General features: G+C 56.8%; 1 protein-coding gene across 2 annotated transcripts; it reads left to right on the top strand.

Annotated features, from left to right (window-relative positions):
• The first annotated feature begins 3527 nt into the window (after positions 1–3527).
• On the top strand, positions 3528–19541 carry ZMIZ2 (zinc finger MIZ-type containing 2). 2 transcript variants are annotated; one of them, XM_068972572.1, is made up of 20 exons: positions 3528–3603; positions 9539–9673; positions 9837–9951; positions 10280–10482; positions 10721–10913; positions 11166–11429; positions 11581–11757; positions 12438–12515; positions 12720–12888; positions 13531–13675; positions 13753–13963; positions 14622–14727; positions 14938–15095; positions 15984–16051; positions 16316–16384; positions 16632–16876; positions 17378–17547; positions 17631–17870; positions 18191–18226; positions 18586–19541. In XM_068972572.1, the coding sequence occupies exons 2-20, from the start codon at positions 9624–9626 to the stop codon at positions 18691–18693; spliced, it is 2805 nt and encodes a 934-aa protein (XP_068828673.1). In that variant the 5' UTR covers positions 3528–3603; positions 9539–9623; the 3' UTR covers positions 18694–19541. The 2 variants fall into 2 exon arrangements, with proteins under 2 accessions (XP_068828673.1, XP_068828675.1); XM_068972574.1 differs by lacking the exon at positions 18191–18226.
• The last annotated feature ends 697 nt before the right edge of the window (positions 19542–20238 follow it).

Here is a 20238-nt window from a genome sequence, read left to right as displayed (position 1 = left end):
ACCATTATATCTACTACTGTGGGCAGGAATCCCTTAGAAGAAATGGAGTAGCCATCATGGTCAACAAGAGAGTCCAAAATGCAGTACTTGTATGCAGTCTCAAAAACAACAGAATGATCTCTGTTCATCTCCAAGGCAAACCATTCAATATCATAGTAATCCAAGTTTATGCCCCAACCAGTAATGTTGAAGAAGCTGAAGTTGAACGGTTCTATGAAAAACCTACAAGACCTTTTAGAACTAACACCCAAAAAAGATGTCCTTTTCATTATAGGGGACTGGAATGCAAAAGAAGGAAGTCAAGAAACACCTGGAGTAACAGGCAAATTTGGCCTTGGAGTACAGAATGAAGCAGGGCAAAGGCTAATAGAGTTTTGCCAAGAGAACGCACTGGTCATAGCAAATGCCCTCTTTCAACAACACAAGAGAAGACTCTACACATGGACATCACCAGATGGCCAACGTCGAAATCAGATTGATTATATTCTTTGCAGCCAAAGATGGAGAAGCTGTATACAGTCAGCAAAAACAAGATGGGGTGCTGACTGTGGCTCAGATCATGAACTCCTAATGGCCAAACTCAGACTTAAATTGAAGAAAGTGGGAAAAACCACTAGACCATTCAGGTATGACCTAAATCATGACAGTTCCAAGGCACTGTCAAAAGACCAAGGAGTGGGTGGTGACCCAGTTCCTGGAAATTCCCACCTCTTTCCCAAAATAGTTGGAATAATCCTCCCGCTCATTAGCATAAGAAATTACCCAGCGCATAAAAACTAACTATGCCATATTTTGCAGCAACACTTGCCCTCTGCAATGACCCACAAACTCTGTGTGTCTAGTGTGCTTCTCTCTGAATTTGAATAAATCCACTTCTTATCTATCACTTTGTCTCTCACTGGATTCTTTCTGCAATGAGACATCAAGAACCTGAGCTTCATTAGGTCCTGAAATCAGGTTCCATGGGTTTTGGCTGGGTTCTAATTCCATGCAGGGTTTTGGCTGGTTTCAAATACTGGCCTCGTGGGTTTGAGTCCCAGCACATAGGTTCAAGTCCCACTCTTGAACCTATGGTTTCAAGAGAACTAGATCCCACCTGCTACAACTACGAGTTCCTATGCTGCAAGTAAAGATCCTGCATTTCACAACAAAGATGGAAGACTCCTTGTGCCTCAACTGAGACCCAGCAGAGTAAAATATTTTTTTAAAAGAAAAGAACTGGGCATATTTGTCTTTCAACAGAAGATTCCAAGGCAAAATTCTCATTTTATACAGTTGTAGAAGGAAGACTTTAGGGAGGCAGATGTTTTCCAGTAAATAAGGGAGAATCTTCTAACAATCTGTATAGTCAAACATGAAAACACTATCCAGAAGGGAACCGGCACCAAACAGCGTCTCCTAGGGCTGTTACACTGGGGAGGTAACAGATCTGCCTTCAGAGTTCTAATTCAGGACCCTACTGTGGCCATTTCTGGCCTCTTCCCAGAACTTGCCGGCAACTCCCCCAAACTCACAGCCTCCTGGAGGCAGAAGCAGGTCATGTTCCATGGTGTGTGCCTCCCTCATCATGTGAGTCTCTTCTGGGGCCAGCTCTCCAGAGAATCTGCCTCTGCTCTTTAACCTATTTCCCAGCATTCCCCCATCTTCCATTTTTCTTTTATTTTTCTTCCTAACCCTCACATTGATGAACAGATTGTTACCTGGTGAGTCATTTCTTTCTTTTTGTCCCTTCTAGTGGGAGCAGGGAGGAGAGGAGTTACTATCATGGTCACTGGGGTGTTCAGAGCCCAGTGCCTGATATAGCAGGCCACCATATTTGTTCAGTGAAGTAATGGTTCTCCAAAGATACAGAGTTCAGGTAGCCTTGAGGGAAGAAATTTCAGCATTATTACAAGTTAATTATGAGGCATCCATCAATGGAGGAATGGATAGACAAAATGTGGTATACACACAAAAATGAAATACTATTCAGCCTTTAAAAGGAGAGAAATTATGCAAGCTGCAATGTGAATGAACCTTCGAGACATTCAGTTCAGTTCAGCTGAGTCACTCAGTCGTGTTCAATTCTTTGCGACCCCATGAATTGCAGCACGCCAGGCCTCCCTGTCCATCACCAACTTCTGGAGCTTGCTCAAACTCATGTCCATCAAGTCAGTGATGCCATCCAACCATCTCATCCTCTGTCCTCCCCTTCTCCTCCTGCCATCAATCTTTCCCAGCATCAGGGTCTTTTCCATGAGTCAGTTCTTTGTATCAGGTGGCCAGAGTATTGGAGCTTCCAATCAGTATCAGTCCTTCCAATGAATATTCTGGACTGATATCCTTTGGGATTGACTGGTTTGATCACCGTGTTGTCCAAGGGATAGGCTACCCACTCCAATATTCTTGGGCTTCCCTTTTGGCTCAGCAGGTAAAGAATCCACCTGCAGTATGGGAGACCTGTGTTCGATCCCTGGGTTGGGAAGATCCCCTGGAGAAGGGAAAGGCTACCCACTACAGTATTCTGGCTTAGAGAGTATGAGGTCACAGCTGGACATGACTGAGGGACTTTCATGACATCAGTCACAAATGGACAAATACTGTATGATTCCACTTCTATCAGATCCCTAGAGGAGTCAGATTCAGAGACAGAAAGTAGAATGTGGGTGGGAGGAGGATGGGGAACTATTGTTTGATGAGTACAAAGTGTCACTTTTAGGAGATGAAAAAGCTATGGGTGGTGATGGATATGTGATAGTGGGGAATGTGCTTAACACCACTGTACACTTAAAACTGGTTAGGATGGTAAACTTTGTTACTGTATTTTACTACAATAAAAAAAAATGTGGGTAATCAGGAGAATGTGGTCTTCCTAAAGGAAGGGTAGATAATAGCCGAGAATAACTTAAAGACTGAAAATAGCATATGATGATGCCAACCGACCACAGAGGTTGCTTCATCTGGCTAGAACTCGAGTGACTAACAATGTTTCAACAGGACGCACTCTAGGAAGATGAGAGAACAGTGAAGAGAATGAGTTGTGTGATTCCGCGTGGTTTTTCCTACAAGACATCTCCCAGAAGTGGCCCATTGACACGGGGTCACCTCCGCAGACCCAGCCTCCGCCAAGACTCCGCCCTCTTCCAGGCCCCGCCTCCCACCCGCCAGGTTCCACCCCTCCTCCTGGATCTGCCCTCTTTCAGGCCCCGCCTCCTCTGCTCCGCCCCGGCAGAGAGCAGAGAGCAAGCGCTGGTGACTCCGCAGACGCTGCGCCTGGAAAGGTGTGGAAGGGGCGGGGAGCCCAGATCATCCCCAACCCGTCCTCCCTCCCCGCCCCGCTCCGGGCCGGCCAGCCGCCCTAGCTTGCGCAGGCCCGCGGCCACCCGCGCCTGAACGCTGGCTCGGGGCTCCACTGCTCTGGCCTGGGGGCGGGGCCGGCGCGCGGCGTCATGCATATGCATGAGCGACTCGGCGGCTCCATTGTGCCCTCGGAGCGGGCGGCGGCGCGATGGCGCGGGCGGCGGCAGCCCCGGGGCGGCGGGCGGCGCTGAGGGCGGGCTGAGCGCATGGAGCAGCACGGACCGGGGGCCGCGGCGGCGAGGGGCCGGGCCGGGCGGCGAGGAGGTGAGCGGACCGGGCGGGCAGGTGCGGGCGGCGGGGGCGGCAGGTGCGGCAGGTGCGGGAGGCGGCAGGTGCGGCGTCCCCGGGCCCGGGGCTGCATCGCCTCGGCGGGGCCCCGGCGGGGCTGGAGCCGCCCCTGCCGCCCACCTGCCGCACCTGCGGCGCGTGCGTCGTGGTCCTGGGCCGACTGGCCCGCTGCGCGCCGAGGCCACCCCTCACCTGAGCCTTTGTTGGGGCCGGCCGGAATCCGTCCAAGCGCCCGAGGTGTCTGGGCAGGAGCCTCACACGGGCCCTCACCCAAACTGGCCCCGCTCCCTCCTTTCTGCGCTGTGGCCTGAAGGCTCACCTTTCGGGCCCCTCCGGGCCGTGCGTGCCGTTGGCACGCGATGTGAGCCCTGCGAAGGTGTGCTCTGGGGCTGGCGACCCTAACCTTTCAGCCCCCCAGCCGAGATTTTGGTGGAAATACCGTTTTCCCAACAGGACATACTGAAGCTCAGGCGGGAGCGTGTCCAGCCCTCCTTCCCAGGGGTGTCCTACCCTAGCCTCCCCCATCTGCTCCCCGCTGCCCTGTTCCCCCCAACCCTGCTCCCCCTACGCTGCTCCTCCGAACCTTTCTTGCCTCCCCTAGACCTGCTCCCCTACATCGTGTTCCCCATACTCTCTTCCCGATAGTTGCAGAATATCCATGGTGATGTATTTAAGTCATTTGTATTATCTCAGAAGATTTCACAGGGAAATACACAGAACATGTGACTCAATCTGTAAGACAGTTGATAGGGCGATCACAGACTCACCCACCAAATCCTGTCACACTAGAACCAGAGGGCTTCCCTTGAAGAAGCTAGATAGAGGTAACAGGATAGGAGAAGGATTCTTAACCTCACCCAGTGAGTACTGGCCTTGGGGACTTGTCACACCTGGAGGGTGGTTCCTGGTTGGAAAGAGAAAGGTGAGATAATGAATAACAGATTCAGAAGGACTGGTAGGCTGTGCCTGGGGAGGACTCCCAATCATAGGACTGATCTCCAGAGGCAGCCAGGCCTCCCCATGGAGTGTCCACTAGCCCTTGGATCCAGGATGGGAGCTGGGGCTGATGATTTAAGGTGGTCATGTGCCCTCCCCTGTCTTAGTCCTAGAGTGGCCACCACGTACCCATTTTCCACATTGTAAACTGAGGCTCAGGGCAGGGCAACCCTTCAACTGTTCTTTGGAATTTCCCACACCTGTGCCATTGAGCAATGCTCCTTCCTGGGCACCTTTGATGAACTCTGAACACTTCAGCCAGTCAGTGTGTGGCCTTCCAAGTCGAGGGGCGGGACTTCAGCCACTTGAGCATGTGAGCCCCCACTTTTATGTCTTCCTGGGACGCTTGAGCTGTTTGTTTTCCTCGTCTGAGCCTGTTTGACTCCAGTGTTCCTCTAGTTGGGGCCCGTCATCGGGAACTGTGGATTCCCTGTGCTAGAGAAGGCAGCGAGCCCCTGCTCTATGACTATGTTGGCACTGTCCTCCTGGGGTCTGGTGGGTGGTTGCGAGGCATGCTGCTGCTGGGTGCCTAGGCAAGGAGCGTGGAGTGGGGGCAGAAGAGGTTGACCCATGGTGACGTCTGCCTTTGGAGACAGCAGTGCAGATGCTCTGAGGTCCTGGGAAAGGGGGATGTGAGGAGTGAAAATGGAGGAAAATGTGATCTGACCCCCAGAAAGCCATGTGGCCTTCTAGACTGACATCACGCCAGGGCTTTCTGCCAAGGTCCTGGCTTCCAGTGAGAGTTGATGTACAGGGAAAGCCCCCCACCAGGAGGAAGCCGCCAGAGGCTGGCCCTGGCCCTGCACACAACCAGGCTCCTTCTTAACTCTTCCTCTCACGGCCAGGAGGTGGGAGGAGGGTCTGCACTCACACCACATCTCTCTCCCTTTGTCAGGAGCAGAGGGTCCCCCAGTCCCCAACCTGAAGAGTTTGGGGCTTGTCAGGGAAGAGAGCCGCCTTGGCAGGAAGTCACTGCCCCCGCTCAGTAAGCTCGGGGGCGGGGGGAACTGGAAATGTCTGTGGTCTTGTCCACAGCAGAGAAGTCATAGGGGTGGAATTCCCCAGACTCACGTGATGTAGGAAGCTGTGCTGGGCCCCAGACCAGCAGCCTCCACAGGGGCCCCCGCCCTGCACCTGCCCTGTCCCCCCTCCTCCCCAGCTCTCCGGGGCTTTCAAACTGTGGTACCAGCAGCAGCACCTGCAAACTTACTGGAAATGCAAGTCTTGGGCCTCACTCCATCCTCTGAACTCAAAGTGGGGCTGAGTTCTGGTGAGCCGCCGTTGGAGAAGCTGCACTTGTGAACTAATACAGCCTCCCCTGGGGCTCTGACCCGGGCCAGGGGGGTCTGTCTTCTTCCTGCTCTTCCCTTTGGGACAGCAAAGTGGGCCTGGCCAATCCAGCCAGCTTTAGTGTGGGAAATGATGGCCCTGGCCATCTCTGTGGGGAGAGAGAGCTGGTGGTGGTTGTACATTAAATAAATTTGTAGTTTGAGAGAATTATAGATGCTTAAGATGTTACAAGAAATGACACAGAGAGCTCTGTAACTTTTCCCTAGTGGTAACATCTTATAAAAGTGTAGCACAACATCACAAGAGAGTACAACTCCATCAATACAGTTGATACAGATATTCCACGCCCACCTTCTATATTCCCACTGGCTTCGCTTCCCTGCTCTCCACGTTTAACCCCTGGCCGCCACCCGTGTGCTCTCCATTTGTGTAATTCTGTCATTTCAAGGATGTTATGTAAAGGGAACCATACAATGTGTAACCTTTGGGGACTGGCTTTTTCCATGCAGCATGGTTCTCTGGAGATTCCTGCAGGTTGGTGCCTGTATCAGTAGCCCTGCCTTTTTATGCCTCCAGGCTCACAGTTGGTTAGCTCTTCACCACTGAAGGATATCTGCATTTCCATTCTTTGGCTATTAGGAATAAAACTGCTATAAATATTCACATACAGATTTTTGTGTGAACCTAGGTTTACACTTCTCTGAGATAAATGTTCAGGAATACAGTTGCTAGGTTGTATAGTGTGCTGTGTGCTTAGTCGCTCAGTCGTGTCTTGACTCTTTGGACCCCATTGACTGTAGCTCACCAGGCTTCTCTGTCCATGGGGATTCTCCAGGCAAGAATACTGGTTGCCATGCCTTCCTCCAGAGGATCTTCCCAACCCAGGGATCAAACCCAAGTCTCCTTCATTGCAGGAGGATTCTTTACCACCTGAGCTACCAGGGAAGCCCTGGTTGTCTAGTGGCTGCATGCTTAGTTTTATAGGAAACTAGCAGATCATTTTTCAGAGTGGCTCTACCATTTTATATTCCCACCAACCATGCATGAGAGACCCAGTTTCTCCTAGCCAGCATTTGATGGTGTCACTTTTTTTGTTGTTGGCTGTGACAGGTCTTAGTTGTGGCCTGTGGGATCTTTGCAGCATGTGGGATCTAGTTCCCTGACCAGGGATCCAACCCAGGCCCCCTGCATTGGGAATGCAGAGTCTTAGCCACTGAACCACCAGAGAAATCACACTATTTATTTTAGCCATCGTGGTAGGTGTGTAGTGATACCTCGGTGTGGTTTTAATTTGCATTTCTCTGATGGCCAGTGATGGTGAACATCTTTTCGGATGTTTGTTTGCCATCTGTACATCCTCTTTGGTGAAATGTCTCCTTATCTTTTGCCTGTCTTCTAATTTTAACTTTTGCGTTTTGAGAATTCTTTATATATTCTAGATACTTGTCCTTTGTCAGATGTGTGGCTTGCAGATATTTCTTCCAGTCTGTAACTTGTCTTTTCATCCTCTTTGTGGGGTCCTTCACAGAACAGAAATTTTCAGTTTTTCCTTTTATGAATCATGCTTTTGGTGTCAAACCTAAGAAAGTTCTTACGATTTTGTGCTATACGTTTAAAATCCATGACCCACTTCAAGTAAATTTCTAAGTTTAGGGGAGTTTTTTGTTTATGTTTGTCTTTTGCCTTTGCATGTCCAATAGGTCCGGCACCATTTGTTGAAAATACTGTCTTTCCTCCTTTTTGCATCTTTGTCAAAAACTTTGTCCATTGGGTATGTTTGTGTGGGTCTCTGTTGAGTTGTCTAGTTTGTTCTACTGACCTCTGAGTCAATCCCCCTGCCAACACCACAGTCTAGAGTAGCTTGCCTATGTTGTAAGTCCTGAAAACCCCCTGTATTGCTTCAGGCCCCACTCAGCAGGTCTGGGGGGAGTTTCTGTCTTTTGGAGGCCCCCCTCATCCCTCATTACAGCATCACCATCCTGGTGGTTGCCGCCCCTGGGGACAACCAGCCTTCCCCTGCCTCTCTGGGTGATTCTGGCTCCCAGGCCCGAGTCCAGCGATCCCTGAGCCTTCTGGAGCCACTGGCCCCTTGCGTTTTTGGCCTCTGCTTCCTGGTTGTCACATAGTCTGGAGCTTGACTCCTCTGGGGAGGAGCATAGCGAAGGGGGGCAGGGTCAGGTGTGAGGTGGACAAGCCCACCAGATGCCTCCTTCCTCTGCTTGTCTAATCCATCACCTCCCCTCCCAGCCCTGGCTCCAGTTCCAGAACCTGCTTTCCCCAGTGCTCTGTGGGGGGCCTGGGGCCCAAGTCATAGTCCCCACTGTTTCCTTGACCTGCTCTGGGGTCCTGTGGAAAGACTTTGGAGTAGCCCCAGCTCCAGGTGCCTTCAGAACGGATTTTGCACAGGATGTGATTGTAACCCTGCCTCCCTGGGGCTGCCCTGTCCGTGAGGTCCTGATGGAGTGTAAGCTCTGGGCTTGAGTAGTCCCAGGGCTGCCCTCTCGCTCCTGAGCCAGAGGGAGGCAATATGAGTTCTGAGGAGGAGGCTGAGACCCCCTCAGAACCATGGCCACGGTGGTTAGGCTAAGTGGAGGTGTGTGTGGAAAGTGGCCCTGGGAGTGCCAGCAAGGGCCCTCGGCCTGGTAGGTGAAGGGTTTGCTTGCAGCGGTGTCTGAAGGCGTTGGCAGCCTGGAGGAGAAGCCGACCACTGTCTCGCTGGTTTTCTGAGGCCCCAAGTGGAAGAGAGCTGGCCCCACACTGTGGGGGGAAGCATCCCCCCTTTCCAGCTTCGGCACACAAGCTCCATGAGTGTCCACTATGTCTCCACAGGGTCGCCACCAGCCCTCTGCCCACTGCACTGTGTGTGTGGCCCTGCTTTGTTGCATCATCACCCTGGACGTCAGGCGATCTGTAGCGGTTAGGTCTGCCCCAGGCAGTCCCCTTGGCCTCAGAACGAGGGAGTGGGCACATGTCACCCTTCTGCTGCCCTGGGGTGGGGGCTGCCAGCCAAGGATGAGCTGCTGACGCCACCCTGAGTTCCAGCAGGCGTCCCATACACACACACCCCCACCCCTCAGTCTGGCTGGAGGATAGCTGACCCTGTGACTCTGGCATCTGGACGGCCTGCCCACCGTGGGGCAGGGCAGTGCCTCATGGTGGCTCCCTATGTGCTTCTGGCTTTGCCCTCCACCCTGGGACCTTGTGCGTGGTTGGAGCAGAGGGGCCGGGGTGGATTCTGGCAGTTGGGTCCTGAATGCTCCCTGGCTTTTATGTGTATCCACGCCTTCATGTAAGGAGGGGGAATGTGGAAGGTTTTGGGGATCAGAAAGCCGCCTTCCATCTTCCAAAGGTATTCCAGGGGCTCTTGGTGGCAGGGCCTGACCAGCAAAGGCTAATGCTGGCTTCTGGGCTAGATGTAGGGGAGGTGGGGTGAGCAGAGGTTTGCTAGGGTGGGCAGTGTAAGGTTGGGCCAATGCCAGGGTGGCCTGACCTCCCACCCGCACGCCCAGTAGGCCCCTGGGTCCCCTTCACCCTCCCTACTTTCCATCCGTGAGAGCAGAGGCAGGGCAGGACTTGGTTCTCCCAGGTGTGTCTCCACGCACTTTTGTCCCCCTTGTCCCCACAGCCAGAGCAGCCGAGTCTCACGTGAGCACAGGTGAGGGCCGCTTCCTGTCTCCCGCAGACCTGGCCTTCAGGCTGTTCCCAAGCCAATGAACCCCATGAACCCCATGAAACCTGCCCTGCCCCCCGCACCACACAGGTGAGTGGGGGCTCCGGCTGCCCTCCCCTTTCAGGCCTCAGGACGTGGGAGGGTGGTGGTGGAGTGGGACCCCGCTGCTCTCAGCCTTCAGATCCTCCTCGGTGGGGTTCTCGGCACTGGAGGCCTCCTGACCCAGGCTCCCCACCTGTGCCTCTCTGTGCAGTGATGGTCCATTCGCATATGAGGCGGTGCCTTGGCAACAGAGTGCCACTCAGCCAGCAGGATCGCTGTCTGTGGTCACAACCGTGTGGGGAGTCGGCAACGCAGCACAGAGCCAGGTGAGCCCAGCCCTGGCCCCACCCTGGGAGGCGTCACCGCCCAGCTCAGGTCTTGCAGGCGTCACCGCCCAGCTCAGGTCTTGGAGGCGTGGAGCTAGGGCTTCCTGAGTCTCCCACATTCTCAGAGAGTAGCTCTTCCATGCATGGCATGGGATCCTGGCCTCCACAGCCCCACCTGTGCACAGGTCCACCCCTCTGGACCACGCCTCCCCTCTGTCCCCACCTCCACCTCCTCGCCTGCCAGGCCTCTTCTTTCCAGCGCTTTCGAACCACTGCACAAAGCAGGTTGTTTGCATGGTCTCCTTTAGTGATTTTCGGTTCCTTGTAGGTTTTGGGGAACCCCATGGGCCCTGCAGGGAGCCCCCCCAGCAGCTCCGTGATGCCCGGCATGGCAGGCGGCAGCTCCACGCTGAGCTCCCCACAGTGCCTCGGACAGCAGGCGTTCGGTGAGAGTGGTGCCAGCAAAGGCTACGTGCCACAAGGGGTGTATGGCCGCGGGGGCTACCCCGGGGGCCCTGGCTTCACTACCGGGTAAGCAGGGCCCTCCTCCCCTGGCAGGCATGCCAGGAGCCCTCTGGGGGGCGATGCTTCTTGCTTGGTGGGCACCAGGGAACTGTGTGCTCAGGAGTTACTGTGACTCTGCTGCTCCTGTCAGTTCCAGAGCTAATGATGGGGTGTCTGGGAAAGAATGGGGCTCCCTATAGGTCCCGTGTGCCCCCCAGGAGAGGCCAGGGAAGTGCCTCAGAGCCGAGCCTTCTGTCTCTTGCAGGTATGCGGGCGGCCCAGGGGGTCCAGGGGGCCTGGGCCTCCCCTCACATGCCGCACGGCCATCCACTGACTTCACTCAAGCAGCGGCGGCTGCTGCAGTGGCTGCTGCCGCCGCCACGGCCACCGCCACAGCCACAGCCACCGTGGCCGCCCTCCAGGAGAAGCAGAGTCAGGAGCTGAGCCAGTACGGAGCGGTGAGGCCCCGCTGCTCCTCCTGTGTGGCCCATGTGTGCTGGCCCAGAAGACGGGCCTGTCAGGCAACCAGGGTGGAGGATTTGGGGGCACGCAGGCCGTGTTCCAGGGCTGATGGAGATGAGACAGGAAGGGAGTGGGGAGCTGAGGGGAGAGGACCTGGGCGGGGGACAGCCTGCCTGCAAGGGGTGGGCTTGGGGGTGGCGCCCACATTGGTGGGTAAGGTCTGGATGGTTCTTGTCTTCTTTTCCCAGATGGGGGCTGGACAGTCTTTTAACAGCCAGTTCTTGCAGCACGGTGGTCCCCGAGGGCCCAGCGTGCCCAGCAGCATGAACCCGGCCAGCGTGGGAGGGCTGATGGGCCCCTCCAGCATGAGCCCCATGGGCATGAACCCCACCCGGGCAGCGGGCATGGCGCCCCTCTATGCAGGGCAGCGCCTGCCCCAGCAAGGGTACCCGGGCCCCCCCCAGGCCCAGCCACTGCCCCGACAGGGTGTCAAGAGAGCCTACTCGGGCGAGGTGAGTAGCTGGGCTTCCCTCCCCATGAGGGCCATCAGAGGCGTTGTGTGTGAGAGAACTGGCCTTGCCTGATGAGGGACATCGCCGTCCCTTGGTGGGAATCGGCTTCCCCAACACCTCTTCTTGGCATTATGCCTCTTTTCTTCTTCAGGTGTACCCTGGGCAGCAGTACCTGCCAGGAGGCCAGTATACACCTGCTGCCACCCAGTACGCACCTGGCCCCGGGCAGCCCCCTGCTCCATCCTCCTACCCCGGGCACAGGCTGCCCCTGCAGCAGGGCACGAGCCCGTCCCTGTCCACCGCCAGCCCTGCGGGACCACACTACAAGGTAGGGCCGGCTCACCCCGGCCTCTGCGACCCCAGCCTGCCCCGCGCCCAGCACTGTGGGACACAGACAGACCTTGAGGCAGCCAGGGCTAGCTGGGGAGTGGGCCCCCGAGTGCTCAGGTGGCCAGGCAGCCACAAGCTTCACAGGGGTCCTGACCAGTGTAGGGCAGCTCCCAGGATAGACATTCAGGTTTGAAAGGAGCCTCTGTGAGAGGCTCCTGCACCATGAGATATGGTATAGGGAGTACCAGGGAGTATCAGGCAAGTACCAAGCCACTTTAGGGAAAAGTATCCCTATTCCCTTTGCTTGCTGCCAAGTAGCCCAGCGAGGGGACAGGCCATAGGGGTCAGGAAGGGCCTGAGTGATAGAGGTGCTGCTGGAGAAGGGTGAGGAGATGCGAGTACCTATGTCCTTTCAGCTTCTGTGGCTTCCCTGTAAATCCCTTTGATGTGTGGGGTCAGCTCTTTTTCTGTAGTGGTGATTCTGTAAATTATGAAGTCTGTGTGTGCTCCCTGTAGACTATTTGGAAAACCCAAAAAATGTATAAAGAAGAAAAGAGGCCAACACCCACCCATGCATGTGCCAAGTCCCCTTGTCCCCAGCCCTCTCCTAGGATCAGTTCCAGGCCCTGCTCAGAGGCAGGCGGCAGCCCCAGGCACACGCGGTTTTCTCTCCTGCAGCCTGCAGAACAGTTCAACGGGCAGGGTGCCAGCTTCAACGGGGGCAGCATCAGCTACAGCCAGCCTGGCCTGAGTGGGGTATGGCCAGATGGGCAAGTGGGCGGGAGGCTCACAGGGTGGGTGCAGGGAGAGAGGGCACTCAGGCAGGAGAACATGTGGAGGCCCAACCAAGGCCCCCTGGGGCTGTCCCCTGCCCATCCCTGGCCTGACTGTTCCCAGCGGGTGCTCCAGGAACAAGCACCCCCTTACTAGTCCACCTCCGCTGTTTGCTCCACCCCACAGCCCGCTCGTTCCATCCCTGGCTACCCCAGCTCCCCACTGCCCGGGAGCCCCACACCACCCATGACCCCCGGCAGCAGCATCCCCTACATGTCTACCAGCCAGGAGGTCAAGTCTCCCTTCCTGCCTGACCTCAAGCCCAGTGTGAGCAACTTACATCCATCGCCGCCCGGTGAGTTGAGGTCTGCTCTCAGGACAGGTGGGCAGGGGGCTCTGGAGAGTCCTCCAGGGAACTTGAGGGGTGAGGGGAAGGCTTCACCTTTATTTTCTGTTAATGGAACTCTTTGCAAATCTATTTGAGGTGTAGATAACCTCTAGAAAAATAGCCATACACTCAAAGTTTTGGGTATGGTTCCAGGGTATGTATGGCCCCCCAGAAGCCCACTCCTGATATCTGGGAGACCACCGCAGCAGCAGCAGCAGCAATTGAGGTCTTAAAACCCTGACTTGAGCACCAGGGTGGTAGCAGGTGTCCCGTTGACACCCCTTCTGCCTCCTGCTCCCTCTGAAAGCACCAGAAGCACCACCTTTTTGGGTGGGGAGCGTGTTCTCTTAGAGTCATGATGCAGGGATCATTGGGCTAGGCGACTGAGGCAGGGAAGAATAACAGGACACCAAGATCCTGTTTCCATTGGAGGTGAAGGCCGAGCCCAGAGTCCTAAGAGAGATGCTGTCCTAAGCCCCAGCCCCATGGAAGGGGAGGAGGGGCCACACTCCCCTCTACCATGGACCCCATGATGTGGGAAGGGGCAGGCCTGGCCTGGTGGCCATCAAGGGCCGGTGGCCTGCTCACACCTTCGTGGCCTACTTCCAGGCAGCGGCCCCTGTGACGAGCTGCGGCTGACCTTCCCCGTGCGGGACGGGGTTGTCCTGGAGCCCTTCCGCCTGCAGCACAATCTGGCGGTGAGCAACCATGCCTTCCAGCTCCGAGACTCCGTCTACAAGACCCTGATGCTGAGGTGAGCGGACGCCTGCCCCACGGCTCGCGGCCCCACCCGCCGCCCCCTGACTCTCAGCGTCCGTCCTCCCCATGCAGGCCTGACTTGGAACTGCAGTTCAAGTGCTACCACCACGAGGACCGGCAGATGAACACCAACTGGCCGGCCTCCGTGCAGGTCAGCGTCAATGCCACCCCGCTCACCATCGAGCGCGGTGACAACAAGACCTCCCACAAGCCCCTCTACCTGAAGCACGTGTGCCAGCCGGGCCGCAACACCATCCAGATCACTGTCACCGCCTGCTGCTGTGTGAGTGCCCATAGCAGGGCAGGATGGGGCCATCATCACTGAAGAAGATGGCACTAGCTCTCTTCCTTCCCGTGATAGGCCTTTGAGAAAAGGGTCTCAGTTAAAAATGTCCTGGCAGCTTTCTGGTTAGGTTCAGTAACTAGATTTGATGCTCATGTAAGCATCAAATGTTAATTATGTAAGAGAAGCAAACTAAGCTTGCCTCTTTCCTGGAAGAAGCTCACAAAGTCCCGAGTCCCAGCTGACCCTGAATCCTTGTTAAGGAGTCATCTGGGTTTGGGCAGCTCCAGATCCAGCACTAGAAGAGGCACTTAGATGCACAGCTCTGATCAGCTTAGGTGGGAGGGAGCGGAGGCAAGGCAGCCCTAATGCAGCCCTGTGGGCCTGGGGTATCACGTGGACCCAGCATAGGATACCAGTGGATGCTGCAGGCAGGGTGCACTCAGGGGCCTCTCGAATAATTGTGTTTCAACAGAGAGGCCATGGTTGAATACTGGTGCGGATACACAGTGAGCTTTACCGATAGGTGTGGGTGTGGGCTCCTGACTGCCCGGGGAGGCGCGGCAGTAGCCTGCCTGTGCATTAGCTGTGAGAGGAGAGTGGGCCAGCACGAGCCTCCCCGGGCCGCACCCCGCTGACCACATCCCTCCCGTTGCAGTCCCACCTCTTCGTGCTGCAGCTGGTGCATCGGCCATCCGTCCGCTCAGTGCTGCAGGGCCTCCTCAAGAAGCGCCTCCTGCCCGCCGAGCACTGCATCACCAAGAGTGAGTGGCCCTCGTGCTCCTCAGCTCTGCTGGGGCCACTGCCACACCTGGCACGTCCCCGTGTTAGACAAGGCTGTCTCCTCTGGGTCGGGGCTCCATGCAGAGGGTAGCGGTCAGTCCCAGAATGGTCCTCAGAGGTGCTGAGCTAGCAGTGGTCTAGTCCCGCTTGGCAGCCCTCGCTCACATCCTGCTTTCCCCTGTTGGTGTCAGTAAAGCGGAATTTCAGCAGCGGAACCATCCCTGGCACCCCAGGGCCCAACGGAGAGGATGGGGTGGAGCAGACGGCCATCAAGGTGGCCCTCAAGTGCCCCATCACCTTCCGCAGGATCCAGCTCCCTGCCCGGGGCCACGACTGTCGCCACATACAGGTGTGTGGTCACCACAGCGCTTTGTCAAAGCTTTTGCTGCCGTTTAACTGTTTTTGGCGGATGTGGCCTCTGAGCACCTCGGCTGGTGGGTGGCAGGGCAGGCCAGTCAGTGGACAGGCAGCCTGGCTCCCCTGCCCTCTTCTCTCAGGCTGGGTTTTTGTTTCTTCTAATATTATCCTAAGTGTAACAGCCATTTTACTGGGTTCTTGGGACTTCATTGTATTTTACTTATTTGCTCTTTTACTTACTTACTTGGCTGCACTGTGTCTTGGTTGTGGCATGCAGATCTTCAGTCTTTGTTGCGGCCATGTAGAATCTTTCAGTTACTATGGGCAGAATCTTTAGTTGCGGCATGTGAACTCTTAGTTGCGGCATGTGAGATAGAGTTCCCTGACCGGGAATCAAACCCAGGCCCCCTGCATTGGGAGCATGGACCCACCTGGGCCACCAGGGAAGTCCTGGGGCTCCAATTTCAAATAGCATCGGGGATGCAGGGCACAGTCTGCTCCCTGCCTTGCCCCGAGGAGCAGCACCTTAGGTTCTTTCTGCAGAAGCACTGGGTAGACAAGTACCCGCACCCTCCCCCTCACTCCCCACCTTTTGGTTACATAAGCAGTATACCCATCGCTGTACGTCATGTTTTTCTTCCACACCATGTCCTGGAGGTTGTTCCCTATCAGCATGGTTGGCCAGTTCTTGCTTTGGCCACATGTCATTCCCGTGAGGGCTCTGTAGGCATCCTATCTCTTACATGAGGATGGTGCCACAGTGAAAGCCTGGCACATGCGCCTTCTCAAACATGCAGTAAATAAGCCCTACGTCCCTGGAACTGCAGGGCCGGGTTACCCCCAGCCCCGGTGTGAGTAACTGTCTCCCCTTTCTCTGCAGTGCTTTGACCTGGAGTCCTATTTACAGCTTAACTGTGAGCGAGGGACCTGGAGGTGCCCTGTGTGCAAGTGAGTGTGTCAGAGACGGTCTCCGTGGCTCTGGGGGTGGGTGGCACGTCCTCAGGGACTATTAACAGTGATTTCCTTCCATCAGCACTGAGAAGTGCCTGCCCCAGATGTGGGGCTCACAGTACAGGCCTGGAAGGTTGGTGCTGCTCGAGGCAGCGACCTCACACAGGGTCACTTCACATAGGGGTCAGAGATGTGACGGGGCCCATGCCCTAGGTGAGGTCAGGCCAGCCTTCTGAGCTGTGTCCCCTTGGTTTCCTACAGCAAGACGGCGTTGCTGGAGGGCCTGGAGGTGGACCAGTACATGCTGGGCATCCTCATTTACATTCAGAAGTAAGTCTGCTTTCCTGCAGCCCCAGAGGGCAGCCCTAGGACAGGCGCGGAGACACCCTGTGCTGACTCAGCATGGAGCAGGCTCGGCTCCAGGCCATGGACAGAATCCATGTCCACCTGCATGCCACAGGCACGTGGAGTGTGCTGGGCAGCCACAACCATTTGAGTGGAAGGTCGGCCTAGGAACAGTGCAGGGCCGGGAGAGACTGCAGGGCAGCTGGTAACCAGCCCCACTGTCCCCACCCAGCTCTGACTACGAGGAGATCACCATCGACCCCACGTGCAGCTGGAAGCCAGTGCCGGTGAAGCCTGACTTACACGTCAAGGAAGAGCCAGATGGGCCGGTGCTGAAGCGCTGCCGCACTGTGAGCCCTGCCCACATGCTCATGCCCAGCGTGATGGAGATGATCGCCGCCCTGGGCCCGGGTGCCGCGCCCTTCACCCCCCTGCAACCCGCCTCAGCCCCGGCCCCTGGCGACTACCCTAGCCAGGGTGAGTACAGGGGACTCGCCCTGGAAAATTAGGGCCCTGGGCGATGATCCAGCCTCTCCCACCAGCCTGCCGCCTGTGAACACGTTGCTCTGAGGTCCGCAAGCCTGGGGGCCTGGTTGGGGACTTGGGGGTGCAGATGCCCAGCTGGGTGTGGGGGATGGGCAGCGGGGCCCAGGCTATGGCTGTGCCCACCTCCCCAGAGGTTTGGAACAGAGGTCTGTGTTGGCACATTTCCAGACCAGCCCCATCCAGCCCTGCGGGTGGGAGTATCTGGGTGTGGTGGGTCCCATTCCTGTCCCCTCGCAGCCTCCTGGCAGTGTCATGACCACTTCCCCCAGCAACAACGAGAAGAAATGCCCTTTCCCAAGTAGCAACTTCCATAAAGGCCAGCATCCTCTGGGCGAGCGCAGTGAGTCCCACCCGTGCTGTGGCCAGTCTGCCCTCATGGCTCAGCCAGCATGACCCCCCTGCCCTCACCTGGATCTGGCTCTCCTTTCTCAGGTTCCAGCTTCCTGGGACCCGGGACCTTCCCCGAATCCTTCCCACCCACCACACCCAGCACCCCAACCCTGACTGAGTTCACCCCAGGGCCTCCGCCTGTCTCCTATCAATCCGACATTCCCAGCAACCTCCTTACGCCAGAGAAGTCCGGCCCCTGCCTCCCAGGCCAGGTCAGTGTCAAGTCGAGGGGCTGTGGAGGTGTCCCCCCAGGGAGCCCTCGAGCTGTTTTACTAGGTTATTCTCTCCTCCTCAGATGGCACCAGCAGGTCACCTGGACCCAGCCCATAACCCCGGGCCCCCGGGGCTGCACGCCCCTAACCTTGGAGGCCCCCCAGGGCCCCAGCTGCATCATCCAAACCCTCCCCCAGCATCCCGGCCAGCTCTGGGCCCAGTGAACTCGGGGCCTCTCAGCGAGCTGGCCTTCAGTGCTGCCACAGGCATGATGGGGGCCCCCATGTCTGGGGCAGGGGAGGCCCCGGAACCGGCTCTGGACGTGAGTACTGGGCCCTGTGCTGGGGAGCACTTGGAGCTGGGGCTCGGGGGTGCTTATCTGTTGTCCCCAGGGTCCTTGCACTTCATAGAAGCAAAGACAGTGACTCCTCCATGGCTTCCAGACTTGGGGAGAGCTGGTTGGGTGATGCCAGCATTTTTGTTGAGTGTCAGGTGTCCAGAGTAGCTATGGGGTGATTGTGTCCAGGCACCTGGTTCTCGGGACCTGTGCGCCAACGTGGCACATGCAGAGTCCCCGGGAAGACTTGGCTTGTGGCCAATGACACCGGCCTTAGGGTCTGACTTGACTTGTCTGACTCACAGGTGGTGTGCGAGCCAGAACCAGTGCATAAAAGACAGGTGATTGTCCCTCCATCCTGATAAATGAATACAAAGTTCAACGTGAAAAAATGTGGAAAGCACAGCTCAAAGCAGAAAATTCCACCTTCTGCATTCATGCTGTTCGTGTTCAGGACCTCTCACGGGCTGGGGTGTCCCATGTTGTCCTTGGACAGCTTAGCACAAGTGATTCCTGGTTGCAGAGCAGTCTTTGGCAGGAAGAGGCCCTGTGAGGAGCAGACTGAGGGGCTCTGGTGCTAGCCTGTGTTGGAGGCTGGCGGGGGGGGGGCACCCCACTTCCCGGCTGGGCCTGGGGACCCGATTGGGATGATGTGGCAGGTCTGAGGCCAGAGCTGCTATCAGATTTGCTTTGTCCCCAGCTGCTTCCAGAACTGACTAACCCCGATGAGCTGCTGTCCTACCTGGGCCCACCCGACCTCCCCACGAACAGCAACGATGACCTGCTTTCTCTCTTCGAGAACAACTGATCCTATCTGTCGACCACCTGGCTGGCAGGGACATGCCCACCGATGTCTCGCACCATTCTTTCCAGCCCAGCCTCACCTGACACCAGCGGCCCTCCCCACGTGTACACCTGGAGCTGGGACCCACCCCTGACACCTGGCTGCGGGAGGCCGAATTGCACTGGCTGGGAGGGGAGCCCTGGGGCAGGGTTCTCCCTGGCCCAGTTTGCAGCTGCAGAACTGTTTTTGAGGAGATGCCCATCCTTGCCCCCATCTGTACCAGCCCATGCTTGTCCAGCCCTGCCTGGTTCATGCATACCCACCACCCCTGAACTCCAGCCTCACCCAGGCCCCCACCCCGCCTGCTCCCACCAGCCTGCATCTTGTCCAGCGTTGACCTTTCTGTTTCAATGACCCGTTTGGCCCTAGGCCAGCAAAGAGTGGGTTACTCTGTCCTGGGGCCTAGTCTCGCCCAGCCCGCTATGGCAGGGGCTTCAGGCTGAGGCTGGGGGTTGGGGGCTCTAAAGCACAATAGTGTACATAGTGTGGAAACACTAATAGATGTAGGGTGGCTGGTCCCTCTGTGCAGCTTGGGTCTCCGTGGGCTCCTGCCCTCACCCATGTGCAGGCCAGGAGGGGTGGGGGGCAGCAGGCTCCCTCCTGCTGGCCGTTGGGCTCAGACTCAGCTCCACGTGCAGATTCTCCAGCAGCCTGTTCCCCCCAAGTTGCCCTTTTCTGTAAGCGTGAAGAATTGGTCCCACAGTGTTTTTTAAATCCACCTCTCCTCCCACGTCCACACTGGGGCCACGCCAGGTGGGGGCGGAGGGGCCACCACACTCTAGGTGCAGGGCCAAGTCGTGTCCCCTGTCTGCCTGTCTCTATTAAAGGACTCCCTCGTGGTGGGCCTGGCAGTCCCTCCTTCCTGCTCAACCTGCTTACTACACATGGGCGGGGCTCCCTGCTCAAGACAAGGCCCAGCTATTTGCAACCCGTGGTAAATTTCCTTGTCCCTGGAATTTTCCAAGTTGGCTCTGGCTAGAGAGCTATTTGTGAAGTGTCACCAGGACTGGGAGACACATCTGCCACCACGTCACCGTGTGGTCTTGCCTCAGGCTTGGAGTCAGCTGTGGGGCCAAGGAGCAGGGTCTGAGTGCCTGACCAGCTGGACACTGGTTCATCTGTGCGCTAACTGCCCAAGTGGCCCCATGGGCCTTCCAGTCCAGCAGAAAAGGCTTATGAGCCCTGTTGGGGAGAGGGGGTAGCACACCCAGAGACCGGCCCCAGTGGATGCGGGGCAGTGTCCAGGATGGGGGTACGCCAAGTCACCCACTGACATCTTGAAACCCCAGGTGTGCGCCTTCCTATCCCTCTGCAGCCCTATTTCTGCCCGAGGGAACAGAAGGAGAGAAAGGCTTAGGGAGGAGCAGTGCCCCCAGGGTTTGCCCAGAAGCCCACCCCAAGAACAGGAAGGCAGTGGGTCAGGGACAGGCCCAGCACAGCCCACCCCTAGGAGTGGGGGAGTGCGCTCCCCTACCTGTCCTGGGGGGCATTAGGCATAGCTGGAATGTT

This window comes from Capricornis sumatraensis, chromosome 5 (assembly GCF_032405125.1).
Source record: "Capricornis sumatraensis isolate serow.1 chromosome 5, serow.2, whole genome shotgun sequence".
Classification (NCBI taxonomy): Eukaryota; Metazoa; Chordata; class Mammalia; order Artiodactyla; family Bovidae; genus Capricornis; species Capricornis sumatraensis.
The sequence above is the reverse complement of the archived record's forward strand: the minus strand, read 5'-3'. Positions and strand labels throughout refer to the sequence as shown.

Excerpts from the sequence above, each read along its gene's own strand:
- ZMIZ2 (XM_068972572.1), top strand. The coding sequence starts at position 9,624 with ATGAACCCCATGAACCCCATGAAACCTGCCCTGCCCCCCGCACCACAC. Across the intron at positions 16,385-16,631 it reads ATCCTCATTTACATTCAGAA|CTCTGACTACGAGGAGATCA; the intron begins GTAAGTCTGCTT and ends GTCCCCACCCAG. Across the intron at positions 18,227-18,585 it reads AACCAGTGCATAAAAGACAG|CTGCTTCCAGAACTGACTAA; the intron begins GTGATTGTCCCT and ends CTTTGTCCCCAG.